Raw genomic sequence first — 19,370 nt, forward strand, 5'->3', positions numbered from 1 at the left:
AGGGCAACAACATACAAAATGGACCACAATACATACAGTTTAGATGCAGCCAGGATTCTAACACCCTTAAAGACACTTTGGGTCACTGGTTCATTTGAAATCCTATGTGCTAGAGTACAGAGCCAAAACAACAGAAAATGATTGACCATCCAGATGGCGTACAAGCTGCGCTCTACTTCAGACACTGTTCACATGTTTAGAAAGACATACGTAGTCTACACATAAAGCTTGATGCCATGAACATTGTTGGTGTGAAAAAAGGTGTGTTTTTGTGTGTGTGTGTGTGTGTACACAGCATTTGCCCCACTTTACAACAGCTGCAGTACAGCATTGAGATTTTGTTTTGGGTTATAAGTTTGCAGCTTGGTATTTCATTTGTTGAATGGTTACAACGTACTTATGTAGATGCACAATCATTGCGTGTGTAATGTCCTATCAGAAGTATAGTTGCTAGTCATTAAGTGCGTTTCCATCCATAAAAAACCCGAGCAGAAATGGCTTTTACGCTCGGCTAAAGTGGAAAAGTTGGTTTATTGATAAAAGCTAAATGCGCCAAAGTACAATGAAAAACAGACTGAAATCATGACATACATGAAGCATGTGACTTACACGTCCACTGAAGCTTCCACTGAAGAGACTAAACATAGTTGCAGACGAAAACATCAGATCTGTGTGGAGCGATGAGGAAACTGTAACCTTCCTCTAATTAATACATGAAATAAATGTCATGTTTCCATCCAGTTTTCTACGTTGTTTTTTTGCTTTGACTGGAGCTCTTTTAATGACATCATCTCGTTGTGTCCCCTCCTCCTAATATTAACTTAACATAACATAACAGTAGTGGATAGAAATGTGCACTGATTTGCATTTCCTTTTGCCAATTTTCTGATCATTCAATTCAGTTTGTGCAACATTTGGCTGGAAACCTGGCTAGTGACTCAGGGAATATTGTTTGCATGGCAGGTTTTCTTTTTATAGTATGACTAAGCCCTCTTGTGGCAGAGCCTGAGTGCATTCTCCTACTTTGTGAAGGTTTTCTGATTATTTGGTCATACCTGTGCAGTGCTGTCTGTATCTATTTCATGCAAATGTGCGTTGTTTTAGAGTAAAAAAGAAGAGGCTAACTGGTCAACATGCAACAAGTTGCATCAACCCTAACCCTAACCCTTTATGTGATGTGACAATTCAAATCTATTCCTCAGAGAAACAAACCATATAGCTAAAGCCACATTGTGGCTCTTTTGTCCGGTTTTCCATTTATACTACTCACACCAATTTGGTAACATAACTTACATTGTCATTGTTAGTGACTTTCAGCTGCTCAATACAGGAAGCACAAGAATCCTTCTCTACATTGGGAAAATGGAGAACAATGTACTGTGTATTCCTACTCCTCCTCTGTGGCATCAAGTAGGAGCACCTTCATGTGCATCAAGCTACCCACTCAGTGTAGTGTATATTACCAACGGCGTGTTCAATTAAAGATAAAAGGCCTGTCCTAAAAAACAATGTGGAGGTGCAATATTTGTATTTTTCTAGCTAATTCTGTAGTTTACTACTGGGCCCTTACTCCGAGTCACCAGAACCCTCCACCAATAGGGAATCAGAGGTCTCGGTGGGCTGTTCCAGATCTCTGTCAATGTCCAATCACGGTAGAGGACAGGAGACAGACACACATTCGAATCCACACACACACACACACACACACACACACACACACACAGGGAAATGGAGAGAAGGGAAGGAGAGAAAAAGACGAAAGACAGTCACATACACAGCAAGATAAAAAGAACAGACAAGTGTAGCAGACCTGCCAACCATGAAGAAAAGTCTACACCATCTCCTTCTGCTTTCATGGTCGCCCCTTCAAACTGCCGTGGAAATGGACAGCATGTGTCGAACCAACACACACTTGCCAACTGTGTTTTCCTCCCCTGCTATGATTCAGCCTTACAACAGCTGAACAATACCATATGACAGAGGGGTGTCTAGGACCACTTCCTCTCCTCACAGCACTGTTAGGCGCACAGTAACCTAAGCCGAAGGCACTCCACAGCCCGCTCGTATGTTATCTCCTAACCAGGCTTAAAACACACTTCTTTTCTTTTACACTCTGTGGAATTCAAAGCAAAGGCAAGGCCAAATCTGAGGTTGTAGTGTAAATCCTAATTCCTGCTAATCCTCCTGCACAGAGAATTCAACAGCGTCCCCTTTTGTCCGATTACTTCAATAGAACCTGACCACTTCGGTGGAGCCGTCAGTTTCACACACTGTCACCACTATGAACAAAACCCAAGTGGTTCCCAGATGAACCAGAGGCTAACTAGCCAGCTAAGAAGACACAACATGTCCTCTTTCGGGGAGGCTAGTGGCCTCCACCCAGCTCCAGTCTGAAGCTAACATTCCCATACCAGTCTTGTACCAACACAGAGACAGCAGTGATATCGACCGTAACATCCAGCAAACAAGCCCAAGTACTTAAATGTTGGAGTAACAGACTTAACTGGAATTAGTAGCTATAGTACCACCAAATTTGAAGTTGTACTTTCATTATAGTGACATGTTACTGTATGCATGTCACTTTGTTACACGTCTCTCAGGATAATCTGTGACTGTATAACTAAGACTTGCTTTAGCATTACCTACCGAAGGTCTTACTGACAGCACTTCCATGTGCAGCTATGTTTAGCTAACAGGCTGTCTGCATGTTACCTTAAACACATTATGCTAACTACTACAACATACCTCTGATTATCAACTTGTCATATCACTAACACTAACCTAAATACTGACCTAAACAATGAGTTTAAAACTTTGCCTTGGCCAGCACTGTCTCCTAAGGAAAAAACAGTCAACAGCAAAGAGAGGAGGGAGGGCAAGGGACAGATTCAAGTAGGAGCCCTGATGGGCTGATTGTGGTTTTCAAACAGTTAGCATATTTTTTAAAAGTAACATCAGCGAATGTCTCCAGGTTGACAGGTCCACATTAGACAAAGATAGAGCAAAGAAAGACAGAGCCAACAGATCGACAACCAGCACGGACACATTACAAGTAGTCGCATAGTAGTCTAACACCGCCAACACATCACAGACACAACAACTATTTACATTAACAGTTTAAGACAGGAAATAACAGTACACGACAAATTCAGGGTGCTTCCCTATTAAAGCCCAAGACTAGTTTTGCTCAGTCCAGTATGAGTGCCACTGTTTGAACAGTCAGTGTGTTTACATGCACTTAAGTCACCGGGTTACAGTCAGCTTTCTCCACTAAGCTGATTTCTTAAACGTCATGTAAACGAGAAACCCGGTTTCTGTAATCGGGGTAGGGGATTAGACAAACCTAATTTTCCAAGCTAGATTTCTTTGGCATGCATACAGGTAACTGGGTTTCAAATCCTCTTTTTACAAGTACGCATGTGCATGACAAAAGACTGCAGACAGGGAACGTAACAGTGGAGTGGGTGGATGAAAGGAGAGATCATGACACGCAGCAATATGTCCTTGTATTTAAAATGATTCCATCCAAAGTCTGACACAAAGTAGCCTCTAGAAGTTTAAATAAGTCGGTTTCCACCACTGAACAGCGCATGTAAACTCGTTTCTCTGAGTAACCTGGTTACTTAAGTGCATGTAAACGCCCCGAGTGAAGGCAGAAGTACAGTAGAAATTAGAGATGTACCGAGCCAGACCTAGGGATAGGTATCAGGGCCGATCCGGGTATATTTTAATGGCTCGTTATTGGCTAAAATTAAACTGATTAAATTCTGATCCTTTCTTCACTGAACTCTACTGTTTTATCCACCTCAGCCTGTTGGTGTTGCAGCAGGGGGGTCCTTTACCACAGCTGGCTCTACAATGCAGCATTCTGCTGCATATGAGAGTGAAAATTAGAGTGTGTGAAGGTAAAAATCATTTGGCGAGTCCAGACAATGAGGTTGGCAAAAGTCACAGATTTGCTAAACTCCAACTGAAACCATTCTGTTATCTCTTCTGCTTCATTCTTGTTAGCAAAGAGCAGTGCATATCAGTTTCAGGAGTGGCATTCTCTTAGTTAATCTTCCATTCATATGATAAATGATAAATTAAGCTGATCAACTTAATTGTTTTGCGCCAGGACCTTCGGTATTTGGATCAAGTAGCTTGTGAAAAAGGTGTGTCAGATTAAGTAGGCTACAGCTGTTATTTCAATGTCTCAGAATCCGATTTATATTTTAATCAACACGTAGGTAAATATAAGTATCGGATTGGACTCTGTATCGGCAGATGCCCAACATTAAAAGACTTGGAACTGGATCGGGTCATCTCTAGTAGAAATTGTGTTCAACTGGTAAATAAAGTCACATAACTGGTGTTTTATGGTTGTACCTATTTTGTTTACATTACATTCCTCTTCTCATTTCATTGACTTGCAGAAGTCTCATTTCATTTCTACAGTACAGCTGTCTCAAGCAGACACCGTCTCTTTCCTCTGGCAGCTAGAGAGGATTATCAGCAAGCTTTGTTACTCATACTGGACTTTAGCTGACAGTGGATTCTACATTTACTCATCAAGAGATGACCTTTCACCTTAAGAAGCCGTCGTCATTCACAGCAGCAGAAGGTGCGGCAGGCCCTGCCTCAGAGAACACATCCACCAATAGGCTGGCAGCGGTGGTCGGAGCAGCACCAACGGGAGCAGCAGAACGAATTCCGAGGAGATCTGCTGACGGTGACGGGGTGGACTGGAAAACAAAGGAAACTTGCAGTAGGGCCAAAAATGTAGCTTCAGCTTTAGCTGCTGGTATGCATAAAGGCAGCTGAAAGTAAGTAGTATTTTTGAATAAGCCCTACAGAGAGTCTGCTTACAGCGTTGGAGGCAGCCATGGCGGCTGTGTCTGGCCCCCGGTCACCCCCTCCATTCAACTCCCCGCCCTCCCTTTTGCTATCTTCCAGCTCTGTCACAGACACAGCACCGGGCCCCTTCTTCTTCTTCAGCTTAGCCAGGATTGACGACTCCCTCTCTGGGAAGGGAGGCATCTCCTCCAGGACAGTGGCCTGTGGGAACAGGGAGGATCAATCACGCAGTTGTTGGGTTTGGACTTAAAGAGCTGCCAACATCTGACTAAAAATACACATCATGGTAGATGGACAACACGTTCAGCAAGAATGGGACTGCAGGGCTCTGGACTGTGACCATTTTTGGAGACAGTATAAGGAAAATGTATTAACAATGTACACCAGTGATCCTTGCAAATGTTATTTTATCATTCATTACTGGACCTGGGCTGAGTTGAGTTTGGTCTAACAGGGTCATCAGAACTAACCAGGACATCAGTGCTAGCGATGGAAGAAAGCTTCAGATACTCGACAGCTCGCTGCTGCAGCTCCACGTCTGAGTTGCGGATCTGGCTGTCGCAGCGCAGCACCTCTTGGATGGTGGCCTTGGTCTCTGGGAACAGGTTGATAAACTTGATGTAGGCTGAAAGCAGCAGGGCACGAGTCGGCACGGAGCACAGATGGAACTTGGAGTGGAGAAGGTTGAACTGGACCAGGGGGCTGGATGACAGGACAGCAAATTTACTATTTATCATTTCAACTGCCAACTTAGTGCCCTGGCAGCCAAAAACCAACATACCTAGAGCGTGGGTCACCAGCAATGAGGTTACCAAACTCTCCCAGAATATAGCCTCCAACCTTCACCATGTTCTCATGGCAGGCAGGGGCCTGCAAGGCCTGAAGGAGACAATGATTCAAATGACTGTTTCTGAAATTACAACCGTGCTAAAGACACATTTATTCACCGCTTATTTCCTAAGAAATGCAATGCCTAAGGTTAGTAGTAATAATAATAATAAAAATAATACAGCTTAAGCTTTCTTGAGCACAACAGTAAAATCCTACCACCTTCTGGAGTGCCCTGTTAATGAGTTTCTGTAGAATTAATTAGGTAAAAGAATCCCCCCCACCGCAATTAACCACACATATTTTAAACAAATGCCCAGTGTAATGACTTAAATATTACCGTAAACAATAAGAATGACGCCCAAAAAATAAAAATTGAAGTGAATTGTTTTTGATACTTATGCTTATAGAAAAAACTTTTGTTTTGGTATTGGGTATTTTATAACTTGCAGTGTGAAATATAAAGATGTTTTTCTTCATTTAACAGAAAAGTCAAAGTTCTCGAATTTGAAATGTTTTTTTTGTTTTGTCTAAATAAAATACAGTTCAAAACTGGCAAAATTTTAATTTAAATAAGGAACTACCTGATCAAAGAATAAGTCAACAAGATTATGAATCTGAGCAGACATTTTATGTCAACTTTTTACAGATATACGCTACAGACATTTTAGTATGTACTAAAAAAGTGGTTCGATAACCGTCCTATTAATCTCGATCAATGTGTGTCCCTCTCAGCTGAAGAACTGCATGTTAACTGCTGCTGCCCGCAAAAGCTACATTTTAATATGTTATGTAGTGGTACCTCAAAGACCGTCTTGGCGGCGTAGCCCTGGACATCATCTCGGTTGATGACGATCTGAATGACGCGATACCACACCTCTTCACTGACGTAGTCGCCAGCAATGCGGATGAGGTTGAGAATAGTGTCCACGTACCAAGAGTAATCCACGGCATACTTCTCTGCAAGTATGGCCACTTTCAGCACCTGAATGAGGAAGGCACAACAAATCACAGCTCAATCAGTTGGTAGGTAATTTTGAAAAACTGTCTGAAATAAATCATTTTGATTTATTTTGGACAGTGCTGCGTCTTAGACTTAAAGGCAGGTCAATTGTTTGGTTTGTCAGAATTAATACATTTTCTAAAGACTGCTGGGCTGTTTTGATGTTGATGAATGCAATATTCAGCTGGTGGAAACAAACCATCTTCATCAAATGTCACTTGACATTTAGAGGAATATAGTCACGTATAGTGAAGAAAAAACACGACACGAAATCTTTCTTGGCACACTCTCGCACCCACCATCTCCTCTCTGATGGAATAGTCCGCTGTCTCAAGGTAGCTGAGCATCTCGGCCACGATCTGCTTGGCATTGCTGCGATCACACATGGCATACAGCAGATCAGCTGCCCTCTGACGGACACTCACATCCCTCTCAGTCTGCAGAGACAGACAGAGACAAACAGTGACAAAATGGTAGAAAGAAGATGTGACAGAGGTAGAGACAAGTGTTTAACTATGTGTGGATTGTCCTGTATCCTTTTTAAAGCTAAGATGTGTTGTTGTGACGTGGAAAAGTACTTGGAATGGTTTATGGAGGATGGCAGGAGTGGCACAGGTCTGTCACACTTCATCATTTAACGATGTAATCAAAACATTGCTCAGGCCTGATGTCTGCTGCGTGCCTGTCTTTAGATCAAAGTGTGAGGCACCACCTTAAGGGCGTTGATGACGGTCTCGATGTGTGTCTTGACGGCTTCATGGGAAAACTCAGAGCTGGCCAGAGTACACATGCTCTCCAGAGCCAGGTAGCGCAGGTTAGTCTCTCTGTGCTGCAGGAACTGGCCCAGCTGGTTACAGGCTCGCACCAGCAGGTTTGGCTCACTGCGGAACAGAAACCCAAACTTACTTCACTGGTAGCCTGGTAAAACACTCAAAGTGTCATCAGGTTGTGAAAAAGCATATCAGCAGGCCACAGTTAGGGCTAAACAAGACTAGCTGAAATTTGATTTCATACTAATTCATTAACCACAAAAACAAAAAGTCATTTAAATACAGTAAAGGAAAGATCTAGAGAATGAATGAGTAAGGAACATGATGTCCATCATGTTTGTCACACTGTATTAACGCTATAATCTAAATAAGAACATGCATTTGGGTTAAACCCACTATAACCCATCAAAAAGATTTTACATTTTACAGTTTCATCAACATCAATCCTAAATTAAAATAAATTGTTCAGAATGCTCACCTGTCATAGTGGATGATAAGTGAGATAGCCTCAAACAAGATAGCATTCTTGGCATTGGAGTGCTGCACCTTCTTGGACTTGGGTGGCTCCTGAGCCTTATTGAGGATAGTCTCCAGACACTCTACCAGACGGCCCTTGACAGCGCCATCTTCTGGTGGAGGATAGCACTGCAGAAGGCGCAGCAGCTTGCAGGAAAGCCACGGTGCCGGGACAAAGTAGTAGGTGTAATCCTGTAGGTCAGTGGAGGCCGACGACACAATCTGGAGAACCAACAGAATTCTTTTTACGACTGATGATGCTAAGTCAAAACTGAACCTGTGCAAGACACTTAACGGTCTCAGCAAAGTGCAGCTTGCTGTATGCAGGAAGCTCAGAAATGAGCAGTAGCTACACTATCAGAACCATGTGAGTCGAGCCAGGTTTCAAATGTTTTGCAGACTTTGGCTGTATCTGGCTTAAAAATGTACTGTTTGCCCTGCACTTAAGCGCACAGACCTCGCTCTCTTGGCAATGATCTTATCAGTGGTCTCTTCATCCACCTGGGAAGCCTAGCTTTGATAATTGCTGGCACTGTTTTCTATGGACTTCTGATACACTCTGATCAAAAGCAAGGTCAAAGATTATATATATATCTTTAGAAAATGAAAGGAATACACGCTGCCAGTGTAAGGTGAGACAATGTAAACACACTTTGAAGGGAATACATAAACAGACAGCGAATTATTTAAAGCTCTGCTTACAATTGATTGTTCTTGACTGACACACACACACACGCGCACCCACCCACACTCACCCTGCTGAGTCTGGAAACGGCCAGGGAAACACAGGTCTTGAACTCATCTGGATTCTTCTGGCTCAGACAGGTGATGAGAGAGATTGCTGCTGTCACCACACCCTAAAGCCCAGACACGCCCGAAAGAAGAGAATTAACCCTCTCAGATATATCACAGCTCAGTGGAAACCAGTGGTGGAACGGGTTTCATCAATTCAAAATCATGTTCGATGGGAAACCAACTTCTGATTTTGATTGTGACATTAAAATTCACATTGCAATATGTTAGCTAGTCGTTTATAATAGACACCATTAAAATATAATAAAACTATTTAAGATGCACACACAAACAGGCACAACAAGGCTGCTTTATGTAACTACATTCCTGGGGTCTGGGGGTCTGGGGGTCTGGATTGTGCTCTCACCATGTGTTGGTCGTTGAGCAGGTGAACCACACGTGACGTCCACTCACCCATCAGCACCAAGTCTGGAGAGGTCTTATAGAGCCGCAGCAGACACAGGGCAGCTGACTGTTTCACACTGTCCATCGTATCACTGTGGTGCATCACATTCACATTACCAGCAGCTAAGTCAAGTCACCATGATGTAAAGTGACATGATAGAAAAAGGACCTTTGGTTTCATCACTCACAGCAATACATAACAAAAGCAGGACAAATGAGGATGATTTTTATGCATTTTACTTTCTCAACCCTCCAAAGCAGAAGTCACACTCACCCAGCAACCAGGATCCGAGGGATCTCACTGGCAAAGGCCTCCGCCATCTCGCGGCTTCCCACGTTCGCGATACAGTGAAGTGCCAGGCACATGAAGGTGGGGTTGCGGCTGGACAGGTCATTCTTGATAGCGTTGTTGATCAGACGGATCAGCTCACTGTTGCTGTTTACCAGCACTGAGATGAACAGGTAGCCCTGGAGTAACAGGTGAAGAGAGGACACAAATAGGATTTAAAAACAGTGGAGCCATGAAAACACCATAAAAAGGAAAAACAAATACAGTGCACAGTGGGTGTGCCATATCGTATTGTTCATGATAATACCTGTACACAATCAGTGTCCAGTTTATTAGGTTCACCTAGCTACAACTAATGCAGTCTAATACTACAGTGCTGTAATAAATCCCATCTTCATAAAGATTCCAAATCAATCAATTCCAAATCAATGCTCATTTTGGTAGCTGCAGTTTTCAGCTGCTGTTGAAGTGTACTGGCTAATACTGAGAGGTGTTTCCATTAGGAAGTTCCCACTTCATGAACCTATGCTGACTGGATCTGTGTTAAGTGTAAGGCTAATTCCACATTAACCAGTAGGTGGTGCCAAAACATTACCAATTTCACACTGCAGAGTGATGAAGTATTCAAGTTGCTGATGCTGTGTTCGTCCTTTAAAATGGGATTCTGATCATTTGAGCCAACACACAGTAAATGGTAAATGGACTGTACTTGTATAGCGCATTTCTAGTCTTCCGACCACTCAAAGCGCTTCACACACTACATATCGCATTCACCCCATTCACACACATTCATACACTGATGGCAGAACTGCTCACACACTCGCACACCAAAGGCACAGCCCTCGGGAGCAATTTAGGGTTCAGTGTCTTGCCCAAGGACACTTCGACATGGTAATTAAATGGTTATTGCACTACAAAACAGCTTTTATTTTGTTATACTGGCATGGCCATGGTGATGGCGGCGCGTGCAGTTGCCAGTAGCGCCTTCAAAATTGTTATTTTTTTTGCCTTTATTACTGAAGCACATATTACCTATGACAGAAATACACTCAACGCTGGAAAACGAAGCGCAGTGATTGGATTAAGTGCAGCAGACCTTGAAACAATCACTGCCCACAACAGCTTCCAACCAACCTAGCCAGACCAAACGTCAACGCGAGCGGTGCGATCGCCCCAGGAAGAGGAGGAAGAGAGCCGGGACAAGAGCTAAGCTAAACTAATCCAGATTGGACCTTCACTACCCAGCCTAGTCCTGGCTAATGTCCGTTCGCAGGAAAACTGAATGGACAAACTAAGACTCAGGCTGACTCAGCAACGGGAAATCAGAGACTGTGATGCCCACATAGACCTGGCTCCACCACAATGCCCCAGATCAAGCTATTGCATGGCAAAGCATGTTCCACGTCGACAGAACACAAGACTCAGTTAAAAAGAGTGGAAGCGGACTCTGTGTTTTGCATCAGTGATGCTTGGTGCTCAAACGTAGTCAAAGTTGATGGACAATGTTCCCCAGATTTCGAGTTTTTAATGTTAAGATGTCAACCACATTATCTGCCCAGAGGATTCACCAGTATTTTTGTTATTGCTGTTTACATTCATCCAGAGACAAATAAAAAAAATGCACTACAGGAACTGTATCAGGTCGTCAGCAGTCACATGACAAAACAACCGGTCAGTATTTTTATTGTAGCTATTGATTTTAATCAAACAGACCGCAGAACTATTTTACCTAAATTCCACCAGCATGTTCACATCCCCACCAGGGGAACAAATACACTGGACCATGTGTACACAAACATTTCTGGCAGCTACAAAGCCCTCACTCGCCCCTATTTAGGTCAATCAAACCATATTTCCGTGCTTCTCCTGCCTACTTACACCCAGCTGATAAAAAGGGTCAAACCATCAGTAACAACTGTTAAAGTGTGGACAGATGAAGCTACAGCAGCTCTACAAGACTGTTTTGAGAGGCCGCCACCCAGGAGAACCACGTCAACCTGAGGAATATACATCATCAGTGACATCATACATCAGCAAATGTGTTGATGATGTGGCGATCACGACGACAATAAAATCATACCCCAACCAGAAAGCCTGGATGAATGAAGAGGTGAGGGCTCTACACAGAGCCAAAAAAAGCTGCTTTTTGGTCAGGAGACACCACCAGAGCAAGCCTGAAAGCTGGCATCAAAGAGTCAGCTGTACAGTATACTCTGCCTCCAGAGGACCGGCCACTGTCAATATCCACAGCGGATGTGACAAGAATCCTGCTGAGAGTGAATATGAGTAAAGTTGCTTGGCCTGATGAAATCCCTGCCCGTGTTCTAAAGACATGTGCCAACCAGCTAGTTGATGTTATCAATGACATTTTTAACATATCACTGTCACAGGAGATTGTTCCCACCTGACAGCCACCATCTTTTCTGTACCTAAAAAGTCTGCAGTGTCTAGTCTAAAAGACTACTGCCCTGTGGCTCTCACCCCCATTCTGATGAAGTGCTTTGAGAAACTGGTTCTCCAGCACATAAAGAACAACATCCCAGCCAGCCTGGACCCTCACCAGTTTGCTTTCAGAACCAACAGATCCACAGAGGATGCCATCTCCACTGCCCTCCACTCAATCTTCACACACCTCGAGAACAACACCGCCTACATCAGAAAGTTCAATTAAATTATATTTATATAGCGCCAATTCATAAGTGAAGTTATCTCATTGCACTTTTCCTATAGCGCAGGTCTAGACCGTACTCTTTATAATACTATTTACAGAGACCCAACAAATCCCACCATGAGCAAACACTTAGCGACAGTGGCAAGAAAAAAACTTCCTGTAAGAGGCAGAAACCTCGAGCAGAACCAGACTCAAAGGTGGGCGGCCATCTGCCGCTGCTATGTTAGGTTTTGAGAGAGAGAGACGGTGGGGGAGAGGGAAGCACAATGCAAATTCGACCTAGAATTTTAAAATAGTAATAATGCAATGCTAGTGGTAATAATATTAATAAAGTAATAATAATAGGAATGATAGAATAATAATGTCAATAAGAGTAAAAGGGCCAATAACAACAACTGTAGTAGCTGTTGTTGAGCAGGAACACAGGGGCAGTAAGTGGCCCACAACCACAGATCCAGACTCTGCAGCTCTGGAGGCAGAAATACCTGCTGAAATCAACAGGAGAGAGATGAGAGAGAAAGGAGAAAGCACAAAACTACGGGAGAGAGAAGATGTTGAGTTAGTAACATGCAGTAATGGGATACAAATGCATACAGATGGAAAGGGAGAGGAGGAGAGAGGAAAGAGGTGCATCATAGGAAGTCTCCTGACAGTCTAGGCCTATAGCAGCATAACTAAGGGATGGTTCAGGACTCACCCAAGCCAACCCTAACTATAAGCTTTATCAAAGAGGAAAGTCTTAAGCCTACTCTTAAATGTGGAGATGGTGTCTGCATCGCGAACCCAAACTGGGATCTGATTCCACAGGAGAGGAGCTTGATAACTGAAGGCTCTGGCTCCCATTCTACTTTTGGAAACTCTAGGAACCACAAGTAACCCTGCATCCTGGGAGCGCAGTGTTCTAGTCAGATAATATGGTATTATGAGATCTTTAAGATATGATGGTGCCTGACCTTTAAGAGCTTTGTAGGTGAGGAGAAGGATTTTAATTATATTCTGGATTTTACAGGGAGCCAGTGCAGAGAAGCTAATATTGGAGAAATATGATCTCTTTTCCTAGTTCTTGTCAGTACACGTGCCGCAGCATTCTGGATCAACTGGAGAGTCTTGTGAAAGACTAAGAACAAGGCTCTCGAATGAGTTATAATTTGGTTTAGATTTAGGGTTGATTAATAGGCTTGAGTCGAAGATGGCTGCAACTCCACCTCTTCGAATGTGAGTATTAATATGACTGGGCAGAGTGGATTCATTTAGGTTAACATATTTTGCATGACCCAGCCAGGTTTCAGTAAGACAAAATAAATGAATGATACTCTGATATTAAATTGTTCACTAGTACAGCTTTAGATGACAGAGATCTGATGTTTAAGAGTCCACATTTAATTGTCCTATTTTGTTGTGCTATTTCAGCATTTTTGTTTAGGTTTTATGTATAACTCCTCTTCCTCCCCTTTTATTAATTTAAGTGGTCAGGGGGCAGACACCGTTTTGGGTGGGTAACTGCTCTGGAAGTGCAGAAAAGCGTGTAGGACTGCAACTCTGCTTCCTGGTCTGAACTCTGAGTTGACATGGTTTTGGTCCACTAATAAACTCGGCCAGATTTCTAGATATGAGAGCTGCCCCATTCAAACTGGGATGAATGCGGTCTCTCCTAGGCCAGACCAGGTCTTCCCCAGAAAGTACGGCAATTATCTACAAAGCCCACATCATTTGCTGGACACCACCTCGACAGCAGACAATCTTACTGTATTTACATTTATTGTTAGCCAGCAGATTTAAATAGGATTCAACATTGCCCGGTCTGGCCCCAGAAATACTTTTGACTATGGTCGCTGGTGTCGCTAACTTCACGTTTCTCAAAATGGAGCTGCCAATAATCAGAGTTGGTTTCTCAGCGGGTGTGTCGCTGAGTGGGGAGAACTTATTAGAAACGTGAACAGGTTGGTGGTGAACCATGGGCTTCTGCTTAGGGCTATGCTTCCTTTGGACAGTCACCCAGCTTCCCTGATTTCCCGGCTGCTCGGGAGCTGCCGGGAGATGGCTGACAGGAGCTACCTCTGGTCGGTCCGCACCGGCTACTGGGGCATGGCTAACTACAGCAGCTAATGATTGAGTTCCCATGGTGCAGAACCGTGTTTCCAATTCACTAAGCCTTGCGTCCAATGCTACAAATACGCTAAACTTAATACATGTACCATTATCATTAAAGGAGGCAGAGGAACAGCTAAACATTTGACACACCGAGCAGGAGAGGGAGAGGGAGAGAGAAAAGCCATTGCTAGCTACTAAGCTAAAGAACGATAGCTAGTAAAAACTGAATAGAGTGTAAACTGTGGGATTAGGGACAATGTCACTAAAAGAAGGCGAGAGCTATGAGTGCTTGAGCCGAACTAGTGTACGTTTAAATGTATAGCAGATAGTTAGTCACTATAATGAAGAATCAAACAAAATTAACTGTGATGAGCTAGAGCAGCAAAAATACGCTACTAGTAACACACAAACACCGGTGAAATGAGACATTACACTTAGCAATACGCAGCACATCAGCTCAGCATTCAACACAATTTCCCCCATGAAACTGATCAGTAAACTCAGCACTCTGGGCTTGAGTACCACACTCTGCAACTGGATATTGGACTTCCTCACAAACAGACCTCAGACTAGGGTTGGGCAATGTCTACCCAATTGGCATATCACAATGTCCACAGTGAAACATCGCGATGGGGTGGTTGTCGTCTTATGGGCAACTATCATTTTTTATATACTTTGTTTTATACTTTTTATATGTATGTTGGATATTAATTACAATTTCTATATTTTGCACATTTGAGCCCATTCAAAGCCCATCCTCACCTACTCACCTGGTCTCTCTTTACTTTTCCTCCTTATTTGTTATAAGAGTAGCATGGCTCCTTTAAGGAACAGGGCAGTGCGTAGTGAGTGTGTAGGCAAGCGAGAGAGAGAGTGAAGGTGGCTGTGCTCAATCGGAGAAGAGGGAAAGGTGAGCAGTGAAGTTGTCTAGTGGCAGTAAATGTACAGTGTAGGTTACTGCTTGCCCATGAATAAACGCTGCAGCTCCTTATACCCAAGACGTTTGTTGAATCTGTTAGGGTCCTCTACCCTCAACCTGCTGCCCGAGCATGCAACAGCATACAGGATAGAACTGGCCACCACAGACTCATAAAACATCTTCAGCATTGTCCGTCAGATGTTGAAGGACCTCAGCCTCCTCAGAAAATAGAGGCGGCTCTGGCCCTTCCTGTAAACAGCTTGAGAGTTCTTCACCAAGTCCAGTTTATTGTCCATGTGTACTCCCATGTATTTGTAGTCCTCAACAATCTCCACACTGACCCACTGGTGCCTTGGCCCTTCATAGGTCTACAACCAGCTCCTTAGACTTTGTCGCATTGAGCTGCAGATGGTTCTGCTCACACCATGAGACAAAGTTCCCCCACCACAGCCCTGTACTCAGACTCATCACCACCGCTAATACATCCCACCACAGCAGAGTCATCAGAAAACTTCTGAAGGTCGCAGGACTCTGTGTGGTGGCTGAAGTCTGTGGTGTAGATGGTGAAGAGGAAGGGAGAGGGGACAGTCCCCTGTGGGGCCCCAGTGTTGTTGACCACGCTGTCCGACACACAGTGCTGCAGACGCACGTGCTGTGGTCTGCCAGTCCGGTAGTCAACAATCCAGGACACGAGGGGGGCATCCACCTGCATCACTTCCAGCTTCTCACCCAGCAGGGCTGGCCGGATGGTGCTGAAAGCATTGGAGAAGTCAAAAAACATGAGCCGACAAGCACGGTGAGGTGCTTGTCCAGGTGGGTATGGATGCGGTTCAGCAGGAAGATGATGCCATCCTCAACCCCCAGCCGGGGCTGGTAGGCGAAGAATGCTTTTATTTCAGGTGTAATTCCTACACTGGGTCGTGGAATTGGCCATTTTAGCAGGATCCTCAGCTATCATACCTAGCTCCAGTCTACCTGCAGTACCGAGGACATTGGTTTTATTTAGAATTTTAACTTATTCTGGGATCGTTCTTCCTTGTTTGCACGAGACGGTCTTCACCCGAACAAGTCAGGTAGTCACATGCTGGCAGGTAACCTGCAGCACGCTGTGCTGTCCTCTTCATGTAGTTGACTATTTACATCAGCTGTTTCCCCTCGCTCTTCTTCTTTCTCTTCTCTGCCCATCATAAACAGCCACGCACCCTCTGCTGCCACCAACTCCCCCTTCTGGACTGATCATAGTGCTGCTATTTGGAGCCCGGATCCCTCTAGCGCTACTTCTAAAATTCTTGTGGTAATTTTGCATAGGTTCTTAATACAAAACAGACACAGCTGACACAGCAATAATATTAATTTAATAAAGATCCGGGCCAGAACCCTACCTCCAGTCACAACTTCGGCTCTGACCCAGCACAGACTTTTTAAGATGGCTCTTCTCAACGTAAGATCCCTCTCTAACAAAATGTTTATTTTAAATGATTTTATCTCTTCTACTGATTTAGATTTTATGTTTTTAACTGAATCCTGGTTACGTCCTGGTGATCGCAGTCCTTGTGCCTTCCAGATTATGACTGCTTTAGCCGCCCTAGGGATTGTGGTCGAGGTGGGGGCCTTGTTACTGTCTATAGGAAGCATTTAAGGTGTAACCTCACAGCTTGCAATGAGTTTCTCCTTTGAAGTGCTCATGTTTAAACTTGGTGGCCCCCTCCCGGTCATATTTGCTATTATTTATCGCCCGCCTAAACCAGCTGGCTCCTTCTTGTTGGAACTCCCTGAGTTTTTATCCAGTCTTGTGTTAAATTATGATAGAATTCTTCTTTGTGGTGATTTTAATATTCATGTTGATGACTCCTCTAATGCCCTTGCTGCTGATTTTTTAAATATCACAAATATCACAACATGTGTCTGGCCAAACTTATTCCCGTGGCCACACCTTAGACCTAGTCTTTAGTCTGGGCCTGAAAACCCCATCTATGGAAATCAGGGACATGTCTGTATCTGATCACCTATGCATTGTTTCTAACTGTGAATTAGAGGCTGCTAGTACTGTCTTATCCCACTCTAAGTACACACGCATCCTTAATGAGCATAGTGCCTTAAAATTCTGTCCACTGTTCAATTCTCCGGGCAGTGTGTTTCCCGATTCCTCCAACACCAACGATTTGGTTGATTATTTTAACTACTTGTGTTCTTCAACCTTAGATCTCATAGCTCCTCTGAAAAATAGACCAAACTCAAAGACTAGAAAACAGCCATGGTTAAATGACAGTATTCAAAGCTGTAAAAGGAAATGTAGAAGAACAGAATGCAGATGGAAGAAATCAGGTCTCCAGGTCCACTTTGAGGCCATGAAAGAATTATTACGCCTTTATAATAGGATGGTGAAGGATGCAAGAACATGTCATTTCTCTTATTTCGGCCCATCAGCACAACCCCAGATTCCTATTTAAGACTGTGGATCAGTTAGTTAACCCAGCCTCTCCTTGTGCCCCTGCTGATTGTGATGCTAATTGTGAAAAGGTTTTTTTGCACTTTGCTGGAAAGGTGGAGTTAATAAGATCTGGTATCACCCTCAGTCCTAAAAAAACCTGGGCTTGATCCTGCCCTCCTAGATAACTATCGCCCAATCACCAAACTGCCATATATTTCGAAGATTCTCGGAAAACATATCTAAGCAGCAAGAAGCTTATTGAAACAGCCTGTTCACTTGTCTTAATCAAAAAACTTTGAAATGACTGCAGACTGTACAGAACTCAGCTGCTAGGCTTTTAACCAGGAACCAAAGAAGTACGATCACATCACACCTGTTTTAGCCTCTTTACATTGGCTCCCTGTTTGTTTTAGGATTGATTTTAAGATCTTATTGATTGCTTTTAAGGCGCTTCATGGCCTGGCTCCAGATCATATTTTAGACCTTTTAATTCCTTATGAACCCTCACGTAGTTTAAAGATCTTCAGGCAGGGGTCTTCTGTCTGTTCCTGAGTCCAGGATGAAAACTAAAGGGGGACAGAGCTTTTGCCACCATGGCCCAGAGGCTCTGGAACAACTTGCCCGAAGAAATTAGGTTGTCTGAGTCAGTGTCTTCTTTTAAGTCTCTTAAAAATGCATTTTTATCAGAAAGTATATCCTGATCTTACCTGAACTGGCTGTTTATTTTATTGTTTTTATGTATTTCATTTATTTTCTATTTTATCATTCACTGTCTCTCTTTGTGAAGCACTTTGTACTTTGTTTTGATAAGTGCTCTATAAATAAAGTTTTATTATTATTTATCATGCTATCATGAAATCATGCTGACTTCATCAGTGAGCATATTTGTTCAACTTTTTTTCCTGCTAATGTCTGAGAGTAATGTGAAAAACTGCAACCTGTGTGTTTTTTTCATAACTATTGTAATGATAGTTGTCTAAAATCATGTGAAAATGCATAGTTTTTAGTCAAAAAACATCAAAATCTCTTTGGGGGAGGACCCCCAAACCCTACGACCCCACCACCGCAACCACAGCACCTAAGCCCTTCAGAAACCCAGGGAAAACCCTGCATAATGTGTTTATGATTAAAATTGTTTACAAGAGCAAAGTTCTTCATAGATCTAGCCACTTGATTTTGCTCTCAAAGTGGACCGGATTGATGCATTTAGCTTTAAAATGTACAAAATTTTCTTCCGGGGGAACATGCCATAGCATAGCATGAAGGGACTACAACTTGCATTTCGTTGTGCAAATCTGTGTTGTATAATAATAAATTAACCTTGAATATCCCATACCATCCCAAAAAGAAAAACAATAAATGTGACAAAATCCATTTGATTTAACACTATCAGAACTATGGCTCAGAATGTCATATAAACATGGGGGGTGATGCTTGTGGACATACAGGCAAATAATCCAAAAAAAATTATTTAGCATAAAATGTTAATTGATAAAAACTTGCCAAGAATGTATACTGTATAGTTCCACTGAGATGCCAAGTGATGGCATTTCTCAAAAGCCTAATTTGGTCTGAAAATAACAACATAGGTCTTACCTAGCTAAGACAGCCAATAGGTCTATAATGTAAACCTACACCTCCAATACAGGCATGGAGTTGAAATCAGCTCCACTTATAATTAACTCTTACTTTTTTTTTTAATTATAGAAATTAAATCGTAATTGCAATAATGGTCAAGAAAAATCTCAATTAGGTGTTCTCCTCAAATAGTTCAGCCCAAACTGGGGCAGGCCAATAGTTTTTTGGCAGTCACTGAATA

At 43.1% G+C, this 19,370-nt stretch overlaps 1 protein-coding gene across 3 annotated transcripts in view; it reads right to left on the reverse strand.

Annotated features, from left to right (window-relative positions):
- The window catches only part of ap2a1 (adaptor related protein complex 2 subunit alpha 1), a 41,416-nt gene that overhangs the window by 11,268 nt on the left and 10,778 nt on the right, over nt 1-19,370 (reverse strand). For 2 of the 3 annotated variants that reach the window (XM_044182771.1, XM_044182769.1), the window contains exons 3-13: nt 9,425-9,618; nt 9,113-9,242; nt 8,709-8,810; nt 7,916-8,175; nt 7,380-7,548; nt 6,967-7,104; nt 6,467-6,649; nt 5,618-5,715; nt 5,307-5,538; nt 4,849-5,037; nt 4,570-4,724 (exon numbers count right to left, since the gene is read on the reverse strand). In XM_044182771.1, coding sequence (XP_044038706.1) covers nt 4,570-4,724; nt 4,849-5,037; nt 5,307-5,538; nt 5,618-5,715; nt 6,467-6,649; nt 6,967-7,104; nt 7,380-7,548; nt 7,916-8,175; nt 8,709-8,810; nt 9,113-9,242; nt 9,425-9,618 — 1,850 coding nt within the window. Of the gene's footprint in view, nt 1-1,570; nt 1,634-4,569; nt 4,725-4,848; nt 5,038-5,306; nt 5,539-5,617; nt 5,716-6,466; nt 6,650-6,966; nt 7,105-7,379; nt 7,549-7,915; nt 8,176-8,708; nt 8,811-9,112; nt 9,243-9,424; nt 9,619-19,370 lie in introns of all 3 variants that reach the window. The other variant, XM_044182768.1, reaches the window with a different exon arrangement.

The sequence above is a fragment of the Siniperca chuatsi genome, linkage group LG21 (assembly GCF_020085105.1).
Source record: "Siniperca chuatsi isolate FFG_IHB_CAS linkage group LG21, ASM2008510v1, whole genome shotgun sequence".
In the NCBI taxonomy this organism is placed as follows: Eukaryota; Metazoa; Chordata; class Actinopteri; order Centrarchiformes; family Sinipercidae; genus Siniperca; species Siniperca chuatsi.